Source organism: Emys orbicularis, chromosome 3 (genome assembly GCF_028017835.1).
Source record: "Emys orbicularis isolate rEmyOrb1 chromosome 3, rEmyOrb1.hap1, whole genome shotgun sequence".
Lineage (NCBI taxonomy): Eukaryota > Metazoa > Chordata > Testudines > Emydidae > Emys > Emys orbicularis.
Window position 1 is genome coordinate 197,850,245 of NC_088685.1, and position 25,464 is coordinate 197,875,708.

The 25,464-nt window shown below is 44.9% G+C and overlaps 1 protein-coding gene across 1 annotated transcript; it reads right to left on the reverse strand.

Annotated features, from left to right (window-relative positions):
* Positions 1-24,870, reverse strand: PLEK (pleckstrin). The gene is made up of 9 exons (XM_065401237.1): positions 24,765-24,870; positions 19,443-19,598; positions 13,591-13,772; positions 10,190-10,281; positions 9,161-9,345; positions 7,047-7,151; positions 3,880-3,963; positions 1,456-1,525; positions 1-508 (listed from the first exon to the last, which is right to left on the reverse strand). The coding sequence occupies exons 1-9, from the start codon at positions 24,810-24,812 to the stop codon at positions 369-371; spliced, it is 1,062 nt and encodes a 353-aa protein (XP_065257309.1). The 5' UTR covers positions 24,813-24,870; the 3' UTR covers positions 1-368.
* Positions 24,871-25,464: the final 594 nt, after the last annotated feature.

A 25,464-nucleotide genomic window follows, 5' to 3' on the forward strand; every position in this document is an offset into this window, starting at 1 on the left:
GTTTGAGTTACTTTTATTTACATCAGTGGCGTGATCTTGCCCTCAACTAAGTTAATGACAAAACTCTCACCATCTTCAATATGAACAAAAAGGCCCAAGGTGTTACCTTCACAGAATGTGCTAATAATTACAAAGAAACACAAGTTAGTAAGACATATTTTATACTATAAATTAGTAAAATCTCTTGGTTACAATAGTGGAGAGTTCATTAGTTTGTTAGTAGCCATGACAGAAATGAAACTGCCCATTCTACCCACAAGCATCAGGGAGAGAAGACTCTATGGATGAAATCACTTCCTTGGGCAACATGTTAAAATTCCCTTTTGCTAGGAGCTCTCAGTTTGGTTTTCTTTGCTGGAGGCTGGTCTTCATTTCCCAGTCCTAGAAACAACTTGAATTGCTTTGATCCATTCTGTACGCTCCACAGGTGTGGCTGCTTGCAAAAAATAGTGGACTTCATTTGCTGTGATGATTTCAAACAGGTTGGTGTCAACGTCATGCTTCTTGGCTAAGGAGTGGGGGGGAGGGAAGAAAGTAGCAAATTACAGAAGCGAATGGAGAAATTTTAGCCCATGTTTACAGTGGTCCTGCTTCCAAAACCATGCTGGGTTTTCCTTCCTGTGTACCATTATCACGGACTCTGCTATTACTAAGAAAGACTTCTCCAATACCAAAAATCACATCCGTGAATAGAAGCCTCCCCCTATGGAATCAGGAACAGGAACTACCAACACTATAGAATGAGAGTGACACATTTATCAAGTGCTAAGGGCTACGTCCAACCCTCCCATAAGTCACAGCTGTGGTGTGGGCTCAGTGCAGCCTCCAAAATCAGCCGAGCACAGCTATCTGCAAAGAAAGGAAGCTCAAACCACCCCAGATTGTGATGCCTCCATGAATCCTTCACCCGTGACAGCACAGCGCTCTCAGGAGTCAAGTACCCAATAGCCAACCTTGCTTTGTTACAAACAATCCATCCCTCAAAGGAGAGGAAAACTTATGGAGTGGCTGATAATGTTAGTCCTTGCAGAATTAACTATGGTGGTTTGTCCCCCGTGAGCATTTCCCCTGATTTCAGAAGAGAGTATGAGGTATAGATTGACTGCTCCTTGGCCTAACCCCTCTTGCTACAACACTTCCCGTCCAGAGTCATGGCCTGCAGTAGCCCCAAAGTTCATGGGGCCTTGTGCAGATTACCTCAGCATAGAAGCCAAGTAGAGTTAGCCTAAGCATATGACAAAATATGCATTTCCCTAACTCCCTTTAGCTCAGTCTTTCTTCACTGCAGACAAATCAGGATAGCTGTGGAGACCCAGTTCTGGGATTAATGCTGCTGACCTGATCCATTCATGATGAATTCTGAATGGCTTATTTCTGAGCCAGGATGTTGTCTGACTACATCTAGATGTGTACATGTACTGCAAACACCACACTGCTGTTTGTGTGTTTCCTTACCATCTGGTATGTCTTCGACAGCTGTCACCACGCAACCCCTCAAGTGAATCGCTCCAAGTGGATCTTCTCCCTGACAGGAATGCCAAACAAAACAGTCATTGGCATGGTTTAAAATCCAACATGTCTGCTTCTAAAACTGTCCAGATATATCTGACTGGAGCTCTTCACTGGAAGCAGGGATGTATGATGCAAAAGTATGGCACAGATCGATGAGAAATGGGCACAGTGGGACGGGGCAAATCTGCATGTGGATGGGGGAGCCCCTTTGGAATACAGGCTCCGCTAGATATTTTGGAGGATCCATTCTGAGCTCAGTGTGCAAGAAGAACGTAGAGATTTGTACAAAGTGCAAGATCTGGATTGACTGGGCCCTTCCTTCAACGAATAGAAGCAAGGCACCTGCAACATTCAGCCAGCAGATGCAGTTCCACTCAACATTGTTTGAGAAGGGGGCTTGTTCCAAAAAGGCCTTCTCTACAGAAGGACAACCACCACCACAGGCATGCTAGGCCAGATTCTTGTTTACACTCTAGCTCTCTTGTGCAGCTCAGGACTGTGGCTGCAAGTGGTCAGAGGAGAATTCTCCTTGTGGAGAGAAAATTTCTGCTGGCACAAACCTGAAAGAAGCAGCTCTTGTGCCCTAACACAGGCCCATTCCAGCAAAGGGGTTGGCAGTGCGCTGGGGGTGTGGCAGAGCAAAACTCCTCTATGCCGATCTTCACTGGCTCTAGGCCACCCTGACACCACTAGGGCTTGGCCAGCATAGGCTCAAACAGACATAACTGGCACCTTACTGGACCCACCCCTGCACTGAGCGCAGATGCAGGGAAGCATTGAGTCACCAGGAGCCAAATTAATCCCTGATGTAAGCAGGTGCAGCTCCATCAAGGCATCTACTTATATTCGGGAAGAATTTGTCCCACTGTAATTATACAAGAGACAAAGTATCCTGGCTCAGGCTAACACAGAAAATATAACAATAAAAAGGCTGACTGTATTTGATTAACTTGTTTTTATGGCCTAACAGATTTTAATATAGTCTGGGCCTGTAAACAAAGGTGTATTGTGACGCTGGTAAATCAGGTGCCAGCTCTTGCCAAGGCTGTAAGCATCAGCTGAGCACTGACGAATTCATAGCTGGAAACTAGACCCGCTCACCTGTAGCTTAGTATTGTTCAAGTTAGGTGTTAGACTTATAGCAATGTGTTTAGTGTTTAGACTCTATAAAATGCTTGTAAGTTGCTGCATGCATTAATCTTACTTGTAATGTCTGTATCCCTTGCCATAAGATAATATGAAAGTTTTTCTTTATAATTGTAAGAATGCCTCCTCTGAATCTGTGAATCTAGGCAGGAAGAGTGTTTTCCCTGCCCTTCAAGAAGGACGATCAAGACTAAATAGGCCATTTTACGACAAAAACTTTGTTGACTGCCCCATCCACCCATGAAGAAGTTACGTGCGGGAATGCTTGTCCCATCACTTTGAACTCTGGGGGAAGGGCATATAAAGATGCTCACAAGAAGGACTGGTTATCTCCTTGCTGTTTGGACTTTCACAAGGGCTGGAGCTGAGAAACAAAAGCAAATATCCCCAGGATCAACCTGGGTTAGCCCTAAATGACATTCAGTGGACAGATTACTACATCTCTGTCACCTTTCTGAACCTAAGATTGTAACTCATTGAAGCAGGCAACATATAAGCACAAATCTGTAAATAACTCATTTCTTTCTCGTAGTTAATAAATCCTTAATTAGTTTACTATAAGACTAGCTATCAGTGTGGGTGTGGGATCTCAGGTACAAATTGATCTGGGGTAAGTGACTCATCTCTTGGGACTGGGAGCAACCTTAATATTTTGTGATTTTTGGTGTAAGTGTCCATTTATCACTAAGTCCAGCTTGCCTGGATGGCAAGAGAAACTGGAGTGCGTAAGGGGACTCTCTGTGACTCCATGGTTAGACTGTTACTGTGACCCAGGAATTCACATTTGTTACTGGGGTGGTGAAATCTAATTGTAGAACACACCACCAGTTTGGAGTGTCTGTCCTGCTTTTTGACAATCTGCCCTGAGGTTGGCACTCCCAGTCATGAACCACTGCAACCAGCTTGACAGTACTGTTAATGTAATTAATCACTGGCTAAAAGGACAGATGCAGGGAAGCACAGATTGGCACTCATGGCCGCCTCTTTCCCAGGTCCAGGAACTTTCACTCAGCCACACCCACCCAGCACATGTAGAGCCTGACGTTCTTTGCTTATCTAGAGAACAGCTACAGTTAGTCAGAAGCAGCACAAGTACTTCCCCATACACACATGCTGCCCAAACACTCGCAAAGGAACATTCCAGTCACCAGTCCACCTGGAGATCAGGTCTTTAAGAAGCTCTTCAATGATGCTGGTAAAAATATGGACAAAATCACTCACCCCAGCAGGATCATAGTAGTGAAGATATGCAGGATCCTCTCTTAGGATAAACTTTCTCACTTTCCAGTTTTTCCTCCGATGCCCCTAAGCAAATTTACAAAAAGTCACCTAATATTCTGCTTTGTTTAAAGGGAATCACACACACAAGAATAGGAAAATATAGCTGAAAAACTAATGTTTTGGCCTTGATATATGGGTGCCTTCAATGAAGGAACTTACACTAGATAATCTTTTCAAAGGTACCTAAGTGAATTAGGCACCTAAGTGAATTTGGCACCAAAATTAACTTAGGCTTGATTTCAAGATTTCATTTAGGCACTTTTTAAAATCTTACCCAGTATCTAATTCGGTAGCTAGTTTTCCTGCCTGTACATGAAGAAAGTCACACAAGTAGATACTATTATTCACTTAAAATAGATCAGCATTTTTATCAGCCATAACTACAGTCTTGAAAAATAGACTTTCAAGGCAGAAGCAGCAACACTCAGAAACGGTGACTTTGAGTGGGATGATCAAAACCAGATTAATATTAGTCAAAAGGGGCTGTCAGGCATCATTTCCTCCCACTATTTAAAAAATATTTCAGTTTCTCAAGTAACTATTGCTGTTCACAAGGAAGTTCTTTACTCACTAGATATGGGCCAACAGTGGTGGGTGCGGGGAAGTGAATAATGGCAGAAATGTGGTGAAGAGTCACATCCCTTTAAATAGTGGATGCAGTTTAACAGGAAGAGTACAAATGACATGGCCAATAAGTACTCAGGCTCCCTGCAGATGATTTGTGGCATCATTCACAGACTCAGACATTCAAGTAGTGTATCCATGTTATCTATGCATTCATTATCATCATCATCATGACACCTATCATCATGTGATCTAAACACCAAATAGAATTAGGGAGCAGAAAAGGTGACAATAAAAGGGGTATTTCTGTCTCAGTTCCTCCAGAGAGGAGACTAGGGACTGTTCCTAGACAAAGAAGAGGCATTATACCACCCAGCAATGATATCCATCTACCTATCTTTTTGTTTTTTATAGAGTCGACCACTCTAGTACCTAAAACTTGATAATGCAATGAGTTCTGTGTGGGCAGAATACTACACCTGCACAAAGCCTCAGTGAAGTCAATGGGCTCTGGGTGGGTGCTGTGGTCCGCCCCCAGGGAGTTCATTGCAACATCGGGGCCTCAGTGTCTCAAAGGATATTGCTATGAACGACTTTGTAGCAGCTAAACCTGTATGCCCAGAGGGGGTGGAGGATGTAACAGATCTGTACAATTCTAGCTTCTACGTTCCATGGCTTCTGATAATGCTAGGTCACTCCTAGAAGCACTGGCTACTTACCCTACCTGCAGCCCCACCAAACCCCCACTCCTTGGAACTTATTTGGCTTACCCATTTCTATGACTAAATATCACATTATCTTCCTTTGAAATGTGCACGGGCTTTCATACATATATGGAGCATGTCACATTGCTCCAGGACAGGGCATCATATTTTAAATGTTGGCCAAACTAAGATTTTTGGTTTCAGTCAGTTAGCTGGGGACGATCAATACCTAATATCTTACTCCCACCCTGGTGTCTCTTGTCGCATTGTGCTGCTGCAGTGTTAATGTCACTGAAGAACCCTGATCCTCCCTGACTGTTCTGCTAGTATTCTGATTGCCATCGTGTTCCTTCAGGCGTGTCAAAAGGGAAAAGGTTGTTACAAGGAGGAGGGAGAAAAATTGTTCTTCTTAACCTCTGAGGATAGGACAAGAAGCAATGGGCTTAAATTGCAGCAAGGGCGGTTTAGGTTGGACATTAGGCAAAACCTTCCTAACTGTCACAGTGGTTAAGCACTGGAATAAATTGCCTAGGGAGGTTGTGGAATCTCCATCATTGGGGATTTTTAAGAGCAGGTTGGACAAACACCTGTCAGGGATAGTCTAGATAATACTTAGTCCTGCCTTGAGTGCAGGGGACTGGACTAGATGACCTCTCGAGGTCCCTTCCAGTTCTATGATTCTATAATTCTATGAAAAGCTATTGTAATTAGGTTGTATATTGTGTATAGAAAGGAAGGTATCCTGGGGAAAGTTATTATTTCCCTTTCAGAGGGGGGATCAAGTAAGTGGCTTGTCCAGGGACACATAGGAAGTCTCTAGCAGAGCTGGGATATGATCCCCCCAGTTTGCAAGGCAGTGTGGTCTAGTAGGTACAGTGCTGTATAACGAGACTGGAAACCTGGGTTCTAGTCCCATGTGTTCCACTAACCAGCTGTGGCTACTCCTCACACAGTTTGCCTATCTTGTCTCTTTAGATTATCAACTTTTGGGGGCAGGATCTGTCCCTCTCTATGTGTATTTATAGCACCTCGCATGATGGGGCCCCAAATTTGATTGGGCCTTTAGGCACTACTGTCATGTAAATAACAACAGTAAACCTTGGTAACTTGGACAAAAGTACCAGTTAATCTCAGCAGAAAGCATCTTTGTACAAAGTGAGGAGGTTCAAGAACATTCTGAGAATGATCTCAGCTGCTAAGTACTCATGTAACAGCCACCACCTTGGCCAACACGCTGGAGATGGAACCAGAGTCCTCCAGAGCTAAAAGCATAAACTGCTACAGCCTGAGCTAAAGCACTGTTGCTAGGGGCTAGCCCAGGGATCAGCAACCTTTGGCACGTGGCCCGCCAGCGTAAGCACCCTGGAGGGCTGGGCAGGTTTGCCTACATGCCGAGTCCGCAGGTTCGGCCAATTGCGGCTCCTACTGGCCGCGGTTTGCCGCTCCAGGCCAATGGGGGCTGCAGGAAGCAGCGGCCAGCACTTCCCTCGGCCCGCGCTGCTTCCCGCAGCCCCCATTGGCCTGGAGCGGTGAACTGCGGCCAGTGGGAGCCGCGATCAGCCGAACCTGCGGACGCGACCGGTAAACAAACCGGCCTGGCCCGCCAGGGTGCTTACCCTGGCAGGCCGCATGCCAAAGGTTGCCAATCCCTGGGCTAGCCTAACTCATATTTTCTGTGGATTGACACAGAGGGGGGCCCGTAACACACACTCATAATGTGTTACATTCAGATGGCCCAGCTTAGCTCCAAGCTCTTGAGAAGCTGCTGGATATATTTTATTCTTGTATTTCGTTGACTTCATTCCTGTTGTAAAACAGCAGAACGAGTGAAATACTGACCTGCTTCAGTAAACAGCCCTGTTTGACCACTGTGCCTCTGAACTCTTCCTTCAAGACCACGTCATCATCACTAGAATTCCCTTCACAGAAGAACCCACTGTCTGCCTGTATGAACACAAGGAAAAGGACAACCTTCAGTAACCACGTGCTGCTGGGGTTTGTTTTCCTACTGAAAGGAGGTCAGCTTGTGCTTGGCTTATTATTTGCTAGCCATGAGGCCAAAACAACCCTTCCTCTGGAAAATCTCCCAGAAAAGCCAAGAAACTCTGAGTTTCAGCTAGCAGAGTTCCCACAGAGTCATCCATTGAATGTGGGGGCCAAATGGGCATAGGGCCAGGTTCTCTGTGGGATTTTCCCATGGATCTCAGGACATTTGGAGAAAGCTGGAGCTTTGTTCTGCGTCTCAGTGCCCATACACTACTCCCTGTTGACCCCTTTCTTTCCCCATGATAATAAGGCTCCCACCATTCCAACCAGTGACTGCTCCAAACCTTCCCTTACAATGACTTTCAGTGTGCAGAGTGGAACTCATGTAAGTGCTGACACAGCCATTTTCTGCAGGCTTGAGAAGGAAGGATGCCAGTGAGAGCTACCATCACCTGGCTCCACTACCCAGCCATGCCCATTCCCTCCTCCACAGGCATTCACGAAATTTGGAAAAAGCAGGGAATGCTGCTGCCTAGGCTTAACCCCCTTTCCACCAACAAGAACTGGGCACTGGGGTCCATAGTCTGCACTTTTCTATTCCCTCTGTGAGGTTTTGAAGCCAGCACTGACTTTAGTTGTCTCCAGATGCCTGCAATATTTGCAAGTTCCACAGCAACCCTGCAATCACATCAGTGTGACGCAGTTTACTGAAACATTGCACAGTTCAAAAGATGCAGTTGCAGAGAAATAGTTATGTGGCTCATAGACAACAATTACATTTTGTACTTCACGCAATGTCAAGTTAAATGCTGACATGTGATACCGGGCTTTCTTGATGCCCTGAGCTACTGGCATGTATTAGAACTGGGAAAAAGCTGAAACAGAATGCAACAGTGTGAGACTGGTGTGGTCCGAGCACAGGCCTGGTAGCCAGGAATTTGACTGCTAACGTTGCCTTAGGCAAGACACAACTTTTCTGCCTCAGTTTCCCCATCTGTAAAAATGCCCTACCTCATAGGCACTTTATGAGGATAAATGAATTAATTGGCCAAATCCACAGTCCTTACTCAGACAAAACTCTTATTGATGTCAAGCTTTCCACCACAGATGTGATTAGGGTAAACAGAACGTATAGGAGTAAGAGCTTTTAAATAACATTATTTAATAGAAACAATAATTTGACTCAGTACACCAAATGACTTTAAACATTTGCCTAACATGAGTGGTATTTCATGCTTTACAGATAACCAGCTTATGTCTGAAGTACTCTATTAAATTAAATCCATCAAATGTATGGTTACCAATCTAGCTCAGCTGAGATGATCCAAGCTACATCGGGGGGTGGGGGGGCGGGGGTGAAACAAAATATTAAAGAAAGAAGCTTTCCTGCCCGCTAAAGGTTGGGTGCGACCTGCTCCTTGTGTCGACTGAGTCACGTCCGGTGACTTTACTGACAAAAATCACTTTGTAACACTTCACTCCTCTGAGAAACTCCAGAGCAAGTCCAGCCCTGTGATCAGTGAACTGGATTCTTCTCAGGCTCATGTATCATCAGCAGAATTGTTAGCTAAGTTCCAGTGGCAGTATTTCTATTACTAGTGAGGATGTGTAAATCAGAAAGAACCCAGCTTGACTTTCAGATCTCAGATTGAGTTTACTGAGCTGGCTGCTAGGACAACCATTTTAAAAAAAAAAACCTTTATATTGGGCAATTTCATTCTGGAAGCCACAGAGAGAGACAGTGAGGTTTTTACCCATGAAAGCTTATGCCCAAATAAATCTGTTAGTCTTTAAGGTGCCACCAGACTCCTTGTTGTTTTTGTAGATACAGACTAACACGGCTACCCCCTGATACTTGACATCTCTACATAGTCACTTTCACAGGATTTGTGGGACTGATGACAGCAGTAAGTCTAGAAGCCCATGTTCAAACTTTGGAAGATAGAAGAACATGCCACAATACTCACAAAGTAGTAATAGGCATCAGGTAGATCAAGGAAGGGGGTGTCCGTCAATCCTTCGGCAGCGCTCTTAGAAGTGTCCCCAGCTGCCTGCAGGTAGCCTTCATTTAATAGGGAAGAGGCTAGCATGAGACCCTCCTTGCGATTTCGGATAGCGTTGTTCGACACTAGCCAATCAATCACACAGCTGCCTAGTCACAAGATAATAAAACAAGATGTGTATTAACAGCCATTACCCAAGAAAATAACCATGACAAGACCTGTTAAGTATACAGCGGCAATTGGCCTGCTCTCTGTGTTCATGAATCTGATATTTTAAATGACAAACATGACAGGCTAATCTGGGTATGTGGCAGTGTTCTCTTGCTGAGCCGCACTGTTAGTGCTGACCAGCTGACTCCGGGTGGCAAGGGTAGCTCATTAACTGTACCCTAGACAGAAAGGAAGTGGGACTAGTCAGGGGAGACAGGGTGGAGCTGATAAGTCCTAAGTGAGGAATCCTAGGAATAGCCCAGCCTAGGGAAAGAGATTCTTTGGAGTTACTTTGTTAATAAAGCAGTACCCCAGGGCGGGGGTGAGTTTTGACCCTTTCCAGCACACTATAGACTTTGTCTTGGAGCAGGATGGGAGCCCTGCCTACTCACAGGGTAGTTTTGCTGATTGGAGCCAATACCCCACAGTACCCCTTTAAGAATATTTCAGTGGCATTAAGGATTTCATGACACGCTGGATGAAAAGAGCTGCTTCAATTCTTTCATCTCTCTGATCACATTTTAGAACAACAGGCACAATCTGTTCCATCCGTAACCACCTCCTACCTGGCCTATGGCAGACGCTTCTGAACACTCTACAGAAACCCACTTTCTATTGATGGAGAAAGCTTCCACCAGTTGTTCTTCTCTGAATTTTATATGGCTCTGGCTGGGCCCTATGCAGCTCAGAGATGTACACCCGCAGTGTCATGACTTGAGCCCTACTGTATATTTCATTGCCTGGAGCACTTTAAATGGCAAATGGGGAACAAGAGCTCGTTACCTGTAAAGCAGTGATTGAACACTTTTTTGTCTTTTTCCAGCTTCAGTTCTTTTATTCCTTTGTTGGAGTCCTTCATTGAGAGATACAAGGCGCTGTGTGTAAAAAGGAACCATGGGAATTGTTAAGAACTAGGCAGCTTTTAACTATTTAGCATAATAATGCAGTGCTCACTCTGTACTGTGGAAGTGCCTCACATTCTCTTGGCACTGTTGCCTCTCCAACACAACAGCTTACTTGGCTTAAGCCCAAGGAAGACAAATGACTGCATGGAGCCTAGTACTTTTGGAGGCCTCCCCAGCTCACAATCTGATTCTTGTGCTGTCTTCAGCAGCAGGTCTGGACAGGAAAGTCCACAAGGCTCAATATTCCATTTGGGCGACAGAACAAAATGGGGAATCGATAGTGTGAGCAGAGACACAACACACTCCAAGCACTGTGGCAAAGCTTCACAGAATGGCCTCCTTCCTGGACGTCCCTCCTTGTATTAAGTTCCTCCTGCAACTTCTTCCTGTCCTGTCTGGGAACTGGAGGATCAAGAACTCTATGAGTTTGATTTATTGGCAGAATCCTCATGCTTTAGGAGGCCCTGCAGTAGCCTCAGCAACTCATGGTCTGATTTCCCTCCTCCAGAGCACCTATATGCATGCCCTAGATAGCTCCATTGCTTTAGGCCCCTGGGTTGTAGAGCCAGCCCGCTAGCAGAGGAAATTAAATTCTCTGGGCCAAGTCCTGAGGTTCTTGTTCAGTTGTTATTCAGTCCTTTGTCAGACAAATCTCCCACTGAAGCCAACTGAAGTTAGCCTAAGTTCAGGATTGGGCAGTGTGCAATTTTGTCTCCCACCAAAGAATATCCTCAGCACAGCAGACTGGGCCTTGTATTTATTTTTCTGGAAGATCATATTCTGAGACAAAACCTGTTTCCCTTAGTTTTCTAAACATTAACAAATGGATGCCATATTTCTTGGCCTTCGCATATCTTTTACTTTTCACTAGATTTGGGTTCTCTGACAGGCCGCTTAGTCTGGAAAGTATTGCTAATAGAGCAGGCTGGAGACTGTTCCGCATGGAACCAAAACTTTTGAACATTTTTGCAAAATGGAATAGTACTGAAACATTAGGATTTTGATTTAGGTCTCTCTCTCTCTCTCCCTCTCCCTCCCTCCTTTCCCCCACCCCCTGAAGTGAATGGTGCATCCACCTTGGACCTCAGAAACCTTCCCATCAAAAAAATTGTTGAAATCAGTACTTTGAAAATGTTCCAACCAACTCTAATTGCTAGCCCATTTCTGCGGTGCTTTATGCTTTGGCTTGGTTGTTAGATAAACTGTAAAGACTAAACTAAAGATAGCTCTTCCAGGGAGATAAATAAGCAAGAAACCAGAGATGCAGAAACTCCTTCCTTTTTCCTATGTCTTACTCTCTCTCAGCTGCTAGAGCTTAATTAATCTGCTAGGGCATGTAAAACATACCATATGAAATATTACATGATTAGGTTGATCAGAAAATAAGGTTTACTGGAATTATCCTGCTTTTGTAGTGCAGTCCCCATGTCTCGGCAAATTTCAATGGAATTTGAGTTTTGCCCCAGTTGCAGTGGAACTGGCCAGAGGAATATCTAGTCACCATCTCCTCTCCTCTCCCTGTCCTCTATTCCTATTACTCCAGTTCTCTTTGCACCTCTGCTGCCTCTGGCTTTCTCCTTTCCCGGAAGTGGCTCCCTCTTCCACCAGTGCAAAGCACCTCCTTTTTCCTTGTCCCCTGCCATGACAATTCCCTATCCATCTTTAACTTATCACAAGCCAAGTGCCATCCTCACAGTTCAGAGGCATGTAGGCTACCACAGTACATTATGGTGCACTCTTAACCAGCGTTTGCAAAGGTCCATAATGCAATGTACACGTATAAATAAACTCAGCGGCTAGTATCAAGCAGCAGGCAGAGAGCACATCACCAGAGCCCAGATCAGTGGCAGCCTAGCTAAGCCTGCAGATTCCTTTAAAGCCAAGATTTTTAAGAGTGACTAAGGATTTTGAGTGCCTCCATTGCTGAAACACCTTGAAAGATGCCTGATTTTCAGCTGGCAGGTGCGCAGAACTTTCTGAAAATTGGGCCCCTTCAAAGTGTCTCCAAGCTGGGCTCCCAAAAAACAAGGCACATAAAACCACTGGCGGCTTGTAAAAATATGAGCCTAAAGGTTATGAGTAATAAACAAGTCTAAATACATCCTTTAATTATTATTATTTTTATGATCATTATCCCATCTTCCCCTTCCCCGTCCCGCTGCGCACTTGTTTGGGTCACCCACCTGCTACATCTTGTGTTTTAGGGGCCATTGACATCAACGGGAGTTTTGTCATTGACTTCAAAAGGGCCAAGATTTCACCCTTTCATTTGTAAGTTCTTTTGGGCCGGGACTGTCATTTACTCTGTGTGTTACAGAGCCTAGCACAATGGCCCCGGACCTGATTCAGGGGGCTAGGTGCTAGACCAGGGGTCGGCAACCTCTGGCACACGGCTCGCCAGGGTAAGCACCCTGGCGGGCTGGGCCGGTTTGTTTACCTGCCGCGTCCGCAGGTTCGGCCAATCGCGGCTCCCACTGGCTGCGGTTTGCCGCTCCAGGCCAATGGGGGCGGCGGGAAGCTGTGGCCAGCACATCCCTCAGCCCGCGCCGCTTCCCGCCGCCCCCATTGGCCTGAAGCGGTGAACCGCGGCAAGTGGGAGCCACGATCGGCCGAACCTGCGGATGCGGCAGGTAAACAAACCGTCCCGGCCCGCCAGGGCGCTTACCCTGGCGAGCTGCGTGCCAGAGGTTGCCGACCCCTGTGCTAGACAATGTAAATAATATTAATAAGTTATTTTCAAAGTTATGGTCTATTTTAATAATGGAAAAACTATGAAGGACCATTACATTCTATCCCCTAGACTCCTTTGCTAGGCTTTGCTGAGCTGATGCCTACAGCTGTAAAGTTAACAACTCTGTGGTCCTTGTTAATTCTATTGTTACTTGAACCTTCAGGCAAGTGTAATTCATTTCATTTGAAATCAGCTTTGGATCTCGCATTGCAGCATGCAAAATAGAGCTGCTTGCCATGCATCCTAGTCCCTGGAAAGGTTTTAGTATTGCTTTGGGATGCTACATGTGCATGTTACTTATGTTGCAGTGGCGACTGTACATATGTTTTAGTCTCATTATGATTTAGAAATGACCCGCCAGTGAGCCTTATTGGCTAGGAGGTGGTCTTCAGCAATTACAGTTGCAGGTCAGGGAGACAGAAGACCAGCCTTGCCTACATGGTAGTGAATCCTTTCCAAAGAGCTCAGGCTGATGTTACTTTATCTGACTCTACTGTCTACTCCCCGCTGACGGAAGGGAATGGGGGAAGAGAGGCATTATACCAGACCTCAGATTGATTGTTTCAGGCAGCCTGATGGACTTTCTGGTGGATTTTCTGGCGAACCTTTGGCCTCCTTCGATGCATTGAATAGCCTTCTTGATATCCCGCACCCAGGCATCTCTCTCCTCAAGGTAGGCGGCTTGGAAAAAATGGTCCTGCTGTTTGGCTGTGGTGAGCTTGAAGACAAACTAGAACAAGAATAAGGATTTTGAAAGGTGTCTTTATGTAACCAGTGGGTTACAATTACACCAGCATCAACGAACTGTACAGCCTCCCTTAGGAGGAGCGAAGTATAGTGTCCTGAACATATGATTAAAGCAGAAACACTCTGAAGAGATAGCTAAGCAGACAGTGCAAGTAATCAGCTCCTTGTATTGTTATAGACTGAGCATTCCTGACATTCTTACCAGAGCCAGATTATGTAGTACTGACATAGAATCATAGAATATCAGGGTTGGAAGGGACCTCAGGAGGTCATCTAGTCCAACCCCCTGCTCAAAGCAGGACCAATCCCACACTAAATCCCCAAATGGCCCCCTCAAGAATTGAACTCACAACCCTGGGTTTAGCAGGCCAATGCTCAAACCACTGAGCTACCCCCCCCCAAATAACTAGCCAGGTGCTATAGCTATTTTATAGGTGCAGAGAAATCCTTCCCCACCACCCTGTGCATCTATAAAGTAACTGGAGAAGATTCCAGACTAACACTCCTTCAAGTACCAGATGGAGGGTTTGTCTAGCATGCCCACCAGCGCATCACAGCCCCAAGAGACATAGGGCCTTATCTCGAGCACATCGACCTCAATGGGGAGATTCCCATTTGTGTCAGTGGGCTTTGGATCAGGCCCATCGTTTGCTGCCATAAGGAATTATTAGGTCCTGACTTCAATATTATGTACTATTAGCAGGAAATAATGGGGTAGTAGAAATATGGTGCCTTTTGAAAGGAGCAGAAAGATGTGCAACAGAACATACTCCCCTGAGCCTGCACAGGCAGGATTGCCCGGGGACCTTCTACACAGCCAGCCTCGTTTCACACTCCCCACCGTGAATAGCTCAGTAACAACAAAAGCAGTTTTTGCCCTAGACTTTTATCTGCCTTTAGGAACGTGTAGGGCTAATTTTTAATGCAGTTACTATATAGTTACTTAGGTGTCACATCAAAGGGAGAATAGATCTCCTTACAGCACAGTTAGGTAGAAGTAATAACATCAGTTTGAAAAAACTCAAGAGTGGATTGTTTAATTGATCAATTTAAATATTTATTCTGGTCAATGTTCCCAAGAGATATTAACCTGATGGTTATCCAGCAATATTCTGTAGGCATTTCATCAGTCATGCAAGGTTTCCATTTCCTCTAAAATCTGGTTTCCCATAATTTAATTACAGAGTAAATACAATGGGTGCTCAATCGGATTTATTAATAACCATCTACATGAAACTATGTTACATTAATGAGCAGGCAGTACTGGGTGCCTTCGAAAAGAAAAGTACAGACTGAAAACTGCACATCTAACCGCTAAGTGCAGTGAATCCACTGAAATGAAATTAACATACTATAGTAAATGCTATAATAAATCCACATCTACCAATGTAGTCCACTGAAATCTACACGTGTAAACGACCTAGCTGCTGCCTCTCGGGAAGGTGGATCACCTACACTGACGGGAGACTCCCTCCCATCGGCGTAGGTAATGTCTACACTGAAGGGCTGCAGCAGTGCCGCTGTTGCATTTCAAGTGTAGACAAGCCCTAAATCCAAACAAAAACATTATCCTCTCCTATATGACATCACTCCCAGGTCTCAAAGTACTCACCTCCAGAGCAGTTGAACAAACAGCCACATCCCAACAGCAATATACAGTACATGTCAAAAATAACAACAAGCTAGACTGCTACAGATCCCTGTATGGAAAAGCCACGCTAGCAAACTAGCGCCCACAGTATAACATAGCAAGTTAAGGCAGGCTCTTACCAAATAGAGAATCAATTACCATAACCTGGAGGAGAAAGCTAGGAGACTCAATGTACCCGGTGTCATCCCAGAGAGGAACAGCTGTTCAATCGATTAAACAGCGGAGAGTTTGAAACAGAGACATTTTCTACTCCAGTGTATAAAGTATGAAGGAGGATGAAAAAAATATTTCCCAGATTGTCATAAGTGATAAGACCTCTCATAAGAAAGCAATGAAGAAAAATTTGATATAGCTTTGAAAAAAAGAGAAACAGCAGAGATAGCACCACTATAAGAAACAATGTGCCAATAAACCAGGATTGTCAATAGTGGTGAATGAGTACCTGGGATGGCCTAGATCCAGGGTTCTCAACCTTTTTCTTTCTGAGGCCCCCCCTGAACATGCTATAAAACCTCCATGGCCCAGCTGTGCCACAACCACTGTTTTTCTGCATATAAAAGCCAGGGCCGGCATTAGGGGGTAGCAAGCAGGGCAGTTGCCTTGGGCCCCACATCACAGAGGGCACGGAGAAGTTAAGTTGCTCAGGCTTCGGCTTCAGCCCGTGGTGGTGGGGCTCGGGGCCCCATGGTACATTTCCGCCTAGCGGGGCTTTGGCTTTCTGCCCTGGCCCCTAGAGAGTCTCATACTGGCCATGCGTGGCAGACCCCCTGAAACCTGCTTGTGGGCCCCCAGAGGTCCCAGATCCCAGGTTGAGAACCACTGGTCTAGATAATATTTAGTTCTGCCATGAGTGCAGGGGACTGGACTAGATGACCTCTCGAGGTCCCTTCCAGTCCTACAATTTCATACTTCTATGATATAAAATCTCAAAGCACATGGTAAATCCCCATTCAGGGCAGATTTTTCCTTTCACATATTGGCAAATGCCAATAAAGAATCAATAAACTGAAAAAAAATAAAGTGTGCTGCTAAGCTACTGAAGTTAATCAATGGATTTCATCTTTCTAGGCGCTGATTTGGGAAAGCGTGTCTATTCAGGACAGCTGAATAGGAGTCCCTGAGACATAAGCACCTGCCTACCCTTAAGCACATGCTTATGTGCTGTTCTGAATCGGGCCCTACTGAATAGAACTTGACTTGAAGTTGGTATAAGTTGGGAATCAGAATAAACTCATTCCATTACTTACAGCAGTTTGGTTGTCCCTGAATCCCCCAAAGTATTTTTAAGCTGTCTGAGCTGTCTGAAGTGAGTGGATGCAAGCAAAGTCATCAGCCACTGTGCACGAGGATGATTCACACAGAAAATATAAATGCATGTAGCCAATTGGCATTAGGCAAAGGATGAAATATTGGAGGGGAAACTCAGGGCTATTCCAGTTCTTTTTATGGATAATAAAGCTACAAAATGCACGTTTCTCCAAAATGTTGCATTTGGAGAGCTAAGTGTTTATAGCCAGATGATTAACTTTTGATCATATTGGTAAGCAGCTACTTATAAGAATAGTTGGGACTGCTCTTGTGAGTAAAGGGTGTGCAATCTGGTCCTTTGTTGTTTATCTCGCTATTTGAATAGTGTCCGATTTCATCATGGGATGTCCTCCGTGAACTGCTCTGCAAAGCCACCACAGGCTCTGGCTGATTTAGGGGCCAGGAACTGATCTACAGACCACTGAAGTCAATGGAAAGAATCCCACTGACTTCAGCAGGCTTTGGATCAGGTCCTGACCAGGACATTTTATGTACAACGGCCCAAATCCTCACTAATTTTTCTTCCATTCTCTCTCAGGCAAACTCTCAGTGACTAGACTAGGGCTTTGCCAGAGGAAGGACTGAGAAACAAATTGAGCAAAAACCTCAAGGACTATCCATGCAATGGCAGGACTCATGCTTTTGGGACATAGCAGATGAAATCCAGGCAGCATGCTTACTATCACTGAGGGCAGGGCCGGCTCCAGGCACCAGCCTGGCAAGCAGGTGCTTGGGGCGGCCTGCGGAGAGGAGCGGCACGTCCAGGTATTCGGCGGCAATTCGGCGGACGGTCCCTAACTCCCGCTGGGAGCAAAGGACCTCCCGCCGAATTGCCGCCGCAGATCGCGATCGCGGCTTTTTTTTTTTTTTTTTTGGCTGCTTGGGGCGGCCAAAACCCTGGAGCCGGCCCTGACTGAGGGCCTGATCCAAAGCCCAGGGAAATCAGTGGAAAGATTCCCTCTGACTTCAATGGCCTTTGGATCTGGCCCTGAACACACCATTCATTCTGCAAACATGTATGTCCCTAAAGCAGGAGAAACATGTAGCTTCTAGCATGGCACTATAACATTTGCACTGGGCATGAACCCAGTTTCCCTTGTGAGCTATAACTCACCATTTCAGTACCTCCTGGTAGAGGATGTGGAGCTGTGCCAATGGAGAAAATGTTAGTGCTAATCCAAAAACACAGATTCAAAGCAGCAGAACTAACCATTAAAAAGCCATACATGCGAGGATCCATTATTTTCTCTTCTCTCTGATGCCTACTAATTAATTTAGATCTTTTCTAACACTCCCATCCTGTTCTCTAGTCACATGTGCAACCAATTAGTACATTTTCAGACTGGCTTTATCCCCTATTTGAAAAGCAGGTGATCCAGCTAAAGCCAATTAAAAATTCAGTCTGTCACTAACCCATAGTGCACGAATGGCAAACCTTTGGGGACAAACAGTTAGCAGAAAAGATGACTTCTCAAACAATTATACTGGAAGGTGGAGAGTTCACCATCACTGCTTCTCACGGGCACCCAAATCACATCTCTACCCATGACGAAAAACCCCTTTCTCTCCCTTCTGTTTCAGGTAGCTGGTGTATCAGCCATGTCTCTTTAGCAATAATTAATTTATAATACCCCTGCTCTTAAAAAAGACCCTTGGGGTATTTTATAGCTCCTGGAGACTTGTTTCACATTCAGTCAGAGAGGCGACACCTCCAGCAGCAGAGTGCCCCCTTCACCATAAGGCTACGTCTACATTACAAGCTGGGGGTGTGGGGTGTGGGGGTGATTCGCCTGCTCATACACGCATTGAGCTATCACAAGCGTAAATAGCAGTGTTGCCGTGGTAGCATGGGTAGCAGCAGCAGAAGCACAGCTGAGCAGAGTACATGCCCACCGGTTTCAGGTGGGCTTGTACGTGGACATGAGCAGGGGAATCACACCTCTAGCTTGTAGTGTAGACGCAGCCTATGTTTCAGCACCACTTCAGTACACATTCAGACCACCATTTACTGAATCACCAGCATTACTTCTTGCAGCATCCTGAGTTTTCCTCTAACGTCTCCCATTCACATACTGAGCAGGCCCAACCCTGCTTAACTAGCTTGTGAGAGGTGACAAAATCGCAGCCAAAATAACATAGCTTTGTAACATTTTATTGCCCAAAGGAATATCATTAAACATTTTGTCAGCCATCTAGGGAGGAAGGAGGGCCCAGTTGTTAGAACACTAGCCTAGTCCTAGACTGGGTTCAATTCCCTGCTCCACCACAGACTTCCTGTGTGACTTTGGACATGTCACTTAACTTCTCTGTGCCTCGGTTCCCCATCTGTAAAATGGGGATAACATCACTGCCCTACCTCACAGCAGGTTTGTGAGGCTAAAGACTGTAAAGTTCTTTGAGATCTACTGATGAAAAAGTTCTGTGTATGTAATATATATATATATATATATATATATATATATATATATATATATATATATATATAACGCTGTCCTTGGGAGCCAAAAAATCTTAGTGCGTTATAGGTGAAACCGCGTTATATCGAACTTGCTTTGATCCGCCGGAGTGCGCAGCCCCGTCCCCCGGAGCACTGCTTTACCGCGTTATATCCGAATTCGTGTTATATCGGGTCGCATTATATCGGGGTAGAGGTCTATATAAAATTATTATTCAGTGGCTGTAAAAAATACTTACCATCCTTTTTCCAAAATCCTGACATGGGCTATTGATAGAGCTTCCTTTCAGGGGAATCATTCCTTTGGGACTGTTGTCAATCTTCTTCTTATAGAATTCAATTCCATCGTCTAGGAGCACTACCCACATTGGCTTCCAGGTGTTAAACATACTTCCCTGCATTAGATCAAATAAGCCAGTTATATTACATTTTCTCCATTCAAGATTTGACCTTCTAGAAAGAGACACTTTTAAATGCCCTTCCAAGGCAGATCTATCATAACCCCCATCACGCTCTCCATTTTAAATCCACGAATTGTTCTCTTTCTACAACCATTATTTTCTCCTGCCTGTAATCCCACTAACATGTTTCTCCAAAATTGCATCCAACAAGCCAACCTGCATTTTTTCCTTGTATCCGTGAGATTTTATCACACAGACCAATGCCTTTCTTCAGATGCTATTTTTTGCAATACTTTAAACAACATTCAACATTTCCACCCCTGGCTGGTTTACAGTTTAGGCACTGAAATGAAGGCTTGATGCTACAAGATTGTAAGCACCTCGGGGCTCTTTCTGTTCTGTGTTTGTACAGTACGTAGCACAGTGGGGCTCTGGTCCATGACGAGGGCACTTGGGTGCTACAATAAGACAGCTAATAAGTAATAATAATAATTAATAATACAAATTGCTGGGGCCTCTCAGTTCCCATTGAAGACAGTGAGAGGGAGGGTGTTCAGCACCTGGCAGGATCAAGGCCTCTGTGGATGGATCGTCAGAGATGCTGAACACCACGATACCCAGAGCAGTTGATGGAGCGTACAGCTGCTGAGTAGCTCTGGAAGATCGTATACCTAAATCTGGGTTTAAGCGCTGGACTTGAGTCACCCAGCTTTGAAAACCGTCGTTGGCACAGAAACAGACATGGATTATTCAGATAGCCCGGCCCCACTTGTTATTGCTTAACCATTAGCAATATTTTGTCACTTTTGTTGTACCCAAACCATCACCGGAAAAGGAAATTTCATCTGACCATATTAAAAGAAGAGGACTATTTGGCTCTTGGGTTTTATTTCAGCTTTTAAAGCTCTATTTCCCAATACTAACGCACAACTATGATGTGTGGTTTGTAACTAGAAGTTTGGATGTTTATCGAGGGCCTGGTATAACGTACATTGAAATCAATGGCAAAACTCTCATTGACTCTCACAGTGCAAGATCAGGTGCTGTATGGACTTTAAAAACCAATCCCGGAATTTTATAGGCCCCTATCATTGTTGCAGGATATGTTGTCTGGCAGAGATGGCTCGCCAGCTTTTCAAAAGTGACCACAGAGTAGAGATGCTTGAGTCTTTGGGCACCCAACTTGAGACACCCAGGGTCTGATTTTCAGACGGGCTGAGCACCCGCAGCTCCCACTGAAGAGCTAAAGATGGAAACCCCAAAATTAAGTGCATTAAATCACAGGCCGCTTTTGAAAAAGTTGGTTGAGTCTCTTTGAAGAGGAGACTATAGCTTGTTATGTGCAGTCTGGCCCTGAGGCAGAGCTTGAGTCACTGCCATCGATAGACCCCAAGACACAGATCACACCCACACCGGGGGAACTCTCAGGGGTGGCTTCCACTTCCTTTGTGCAGTGTGAGGCAGAGAGTAGAGGGCGCATTTGGATTCGTTAGATTTGACAGCTGCATGTCGTGCTGCCTCATTTAAATGTTGTGTGTCTGTGACAGCGGATTGGACAAGAATTTCTTTTAAAACAAAGCATTCCAACATAATACCCTCCCCTCCCCCGCCCACCCTAACCCTCAGAAAGCTTGCTGTACTCTGAATCAGACATGAAGTTCCATAGCGGGGTGGGAGCTGATTATCATGGGACTTTCTGTGCCTGCTGACAATGGGACTTTCTTCCACATCCAGTACTCTGCTGCAGAAGCAACATGTTCCTGGTATGGACAGCTATGGCTCATATAATAGCCCTTGTGTGGGCTGCTCTCCTCAGTCCAGGCTCCACAGAGATCTACAAAAAAAGAATGAAACAGGCCACCACATTCTGGTTAATATAAATAAGTGGAGAGAATTTAGTGATTGTGCAAAGAGCCAAATTGACCTGCTGGCTGATTTTTTGGATGGGGAATAAATCAGAGTCAAATTAGGATGCAGAGTTAAGATCCATGACTTTGAGTGGCCTTTTGTCCACTGTCATATCTTCACTCAAAGTGGTACCAACCCCAGTACTTTTACTTATAAGCAGACCATAGTGTTTGGCAAAGACCAAAATCTGCCCCTCTTACACAATGGAGCTACTTGCACAGCAAGCAGGAAGGAGGGATAGCTCAGTGGTTTGAGCGTTAGCCTGCTAAACCCAGGGTTGTGAGTTTAGCCCTTAAGGGGGCCACTTAGGGATCTGGGGTAAAAATCTGTCTGGGGATTGGTCCTGCTTTGAGCAGGGGGTTGGACTAGATGACCTCTTGAGGTCCCTTCCAACCCTGATATTCTATTATTCTAGTGTGAGTAAGAATATCAGACTCAGGTCCATAGTCAGCAAACACAGAGAAGACACAATTCTTCTTGCCTGTGACTACTGAGGTGATAAAGGCAAGCAGGATTTGGCCCACAGTCTCTTGAAACTAAATAACCAAAGACCACAGTTAAGATGGTTATTTCCCAAATATCCCTGCAAGATGAATAGCAGCTTGAAAAACAGTTCATGTAACAGTCTCCTGCAACTTCCTCCTAATTGAACTTCTCCTTTCTTTAACATCTGTAGCACTGAATGATAGAAAATGATTATTCTCTCCTGATAGAATGGTAGAACCCACAAAAATTCACAACTTCTACACTACCAAACTTAAAGATACAGGGCCAGATCCTTGGCTGGTGTAAACTGGCACTGACGTCAATGGAGCTATGCCAGCTTATGCCAGCTGAGGCTCTGGCCCACAACAGTATTCATAGCTGATAGCAAGGAATGAGGGATGGAGGCTAATGGAGGGTGGCATGAGCACACCCTCCATTTGGTTGTGGATGTGAAGGGCCCACCTGTACCTTTGGAAGGACATTCATTTGCCTTCACTTTTTAGGAGGCCATTATTGAAAAGCCCCAACTGAAAAGGATCATAGAAAGAAGTCAGAGATGAAACAGATAGGGGGCTTGCTGTCCCAAAATTAAATCAGTAGTGAACCAGTGCTACGATTTCCTTGGCTGAAGGTGCTCTGTCGTGGGATGCACAATAGATCTCTCACTGTCTGTCTTTAGGATACAGCACAAGTCCTACTGATTTCAACTGCCTTCTCCTTTATGGCCATCTCCACCTCTCCAGTACACCGGTATTACCCACCATCAGGGTGAAGCTCCCTGTTGCCGGAGAGAGAGCATTCTCAGGGGTTGCTCCAGCATAGTATTACATTCCCACTACCTCAAACCTCTCTGTTTTCCTGCAGAAGTTACTACAGTAGAACCTCAGAGTTACGAACACCAGAGTTATGAATTGTCCGATCCACCACACACCTCATTTGGAACCGGAAGTACGCAATCAGGAAGCAGAGACCCCAAAAAAAGGAAATACTGTACAGTATTGTACAATACTGTACAATACTGTGTTAAACAGGAACTACTGAAAAAATAAAGGGAAACTTTAAAAAAAGATTTAACAAGGTCAGGAAACTGTTTCTGTGCTTATTTCATTTAAATTAAGATGGTTAAAAGCAGCATTTTTCTGCTACATAGTAAAGTTTCAAAGCTGTATTAAGTCAATGGTCAGCTGTAAACTTTTGAAAGAACAAGAGTTATGAACATTTCAGAGTTACGAACAACCTCCATTCCCCAGGCCTTCATAACTCTGAGGTTCTACTGTATGATGACCAGCAGTGATATACCCTGGCAACTGGCCCAATAGAAAGATTTTCTTGCCTTGAGTTACCCATCGATATGCAAGGGAGTGCTATTTGTGCCCTGCTGTACTCCCAGGAGCAGCTACACGTAGGCAGAGATGCACACCTCTTACATGGCAAACAGAAATACCACTGCTGTCTTTCACTAGGGAAGGGCAGCTAAACTCCTCACCAGTGGAGACTACTTGGGACTTCTATGGGTTCAGCACATTTCCTGGGTGTCCTGCTCCTACCCATTCCCCAGCTGGCCCCACCCACTTAGTGTGCTGCATTGACCAGCTCCAGGCCCTCTGGTGGAGTACGGGTTATGGGTAGCTTGCTCTACACTTTGTGCCACGGGGATGACAGGCTGGTTCTGCCAGCAATGAACCTGGCCCCCTGCCTCCTTAAGATTTTAACAGTGCCACTTCAAGGTTGCTTTAGGTATTTACTTTCTTACATTTACAACAAAAATGAAAGAGCCGAGGTGAGAGGTGGAGAAGAAGCATCCAGGCAGCTCAGTTCACCAGGAGCAGAGCTCTGGTCCCACACAGATTAGGGGCTCCACCAGACCCAAGTTCTTCTCCTGGGTTGAAGACCTGTGGAGCCGAGATGCTCCACAGGGCAGAGATCCTCTAGCCAGAGTTTCTCAGGAGGTCACAGTTGCTTAACTAAACTGCTTTAAGTTAGTCTGATCTCGCAAGGGCACTTTAGCAGAGGTCTGCCCTTCTGATGTGGATCCCATGGCCAAGAATCCCTGCTCAGAGGTGCAGGGGAGCAGCAGCTGCTATTTCAGACCAATTGCTCTGCTGAGGCTGTGCCTTAGACCCCACTCCCTGCCTTCAGGCTGGGGTGGGGAATGGGTCCAAGCTCACCGGCTCCCCAAAAAGCTTCCACATGAAGCCCATTTACTTGACTCAGTGGGGTATGTTCATTTCATTACATTTTTTTCTTTGTAACAAAGGAGTCCACTCTCCCAGAAAAACTTTTAATCTCAGGGTGTACCTGAGGTTAAACCCAATGCAAAGCCCAAAAAATCAGCACTGTAAGAGAGGTGATGACATGGAAAGTTGTTCATAAGATCCTTTTGTCTTACACTAAACAATGACATGGTACCTTGCCGAGTTCATTCTCATAGTACAGAGTCATATGCCCTCAAACTGGGCATGAGCATTCAGCCAAATTTTTTTGGATCTGCGTTTAGAATGCTCCATTAATACATATAAAATGCATATTAATGAGTTTGTCGTACTTTACAGTAGGCTGAGAAGATACAATTGCTACTACATAGTTACAAGTAAGTAATGCTGAATTAATGCCCTGCTTGAGGAATTGGTTGATCGCTTGTTTGCATTTTTCATGAAAAATAATACAGAAAACATTTTTTTTTAAAGCAAAATTAAGTTTCCCCATCTGCTCAATTGGTGTCAGCCCTAACACTTGCCCATTGCCTGTTTAGAATTGCCCACCTACCTTCTTAACCAGATAGCCTTCTCTTATTCGCTTTGGTTCTCTCTCCATGTTCAAGCCAATCCGTTTTTCAGTACTGACAGCGCTGGCAGTTGCAACGTGTTTGACAATAAAGGCTCCTGTGGGCTGCCTTTTCTACAGCTGTGTCACTTGTTGTAAGTTCCCCTGTCTGTTAATCACATGAAAACAAGTCTATTTCCTCTTATGGGTCAAGAGATTAGAATAGGGAAATGCAGAACTGTGTGTTTATTTATAGGTTTTCTTTGCAATACTGTAGAGAGCAGATCTATCAAAAGTCCAAATGCAGTAAAATGCTCCCAAACAGAGGAAAAGTCCTATAAAATGGATAGAACATTCTAAACACAGATCCAAAGATTTGAAATTTGTCTGCATGCTCATGCCCAATTTGAGGGCATATGACTCTGTACTGTAACAGTGAACTAGGCAATGTACCATGTCACTGTTTAATGTAGGACAAAAGGATCTTATGAATAACTTTCCATGTTATTAGCTCTGTTATAATGTCGATTCATTGGGTTTTACAAAGACAAGTGTACATTTGGCAATAAGCACAACTTATCTAGTTTAATGAGAAAGCGCCCTCTCCTGATGTCAGAAGCAATCTGATTTTTAAAATAAATGGTTGTTATTGTTGATGGAAAAGTGCTATAGTTTGCCATTGGGGTTGGTTATCACATACGTT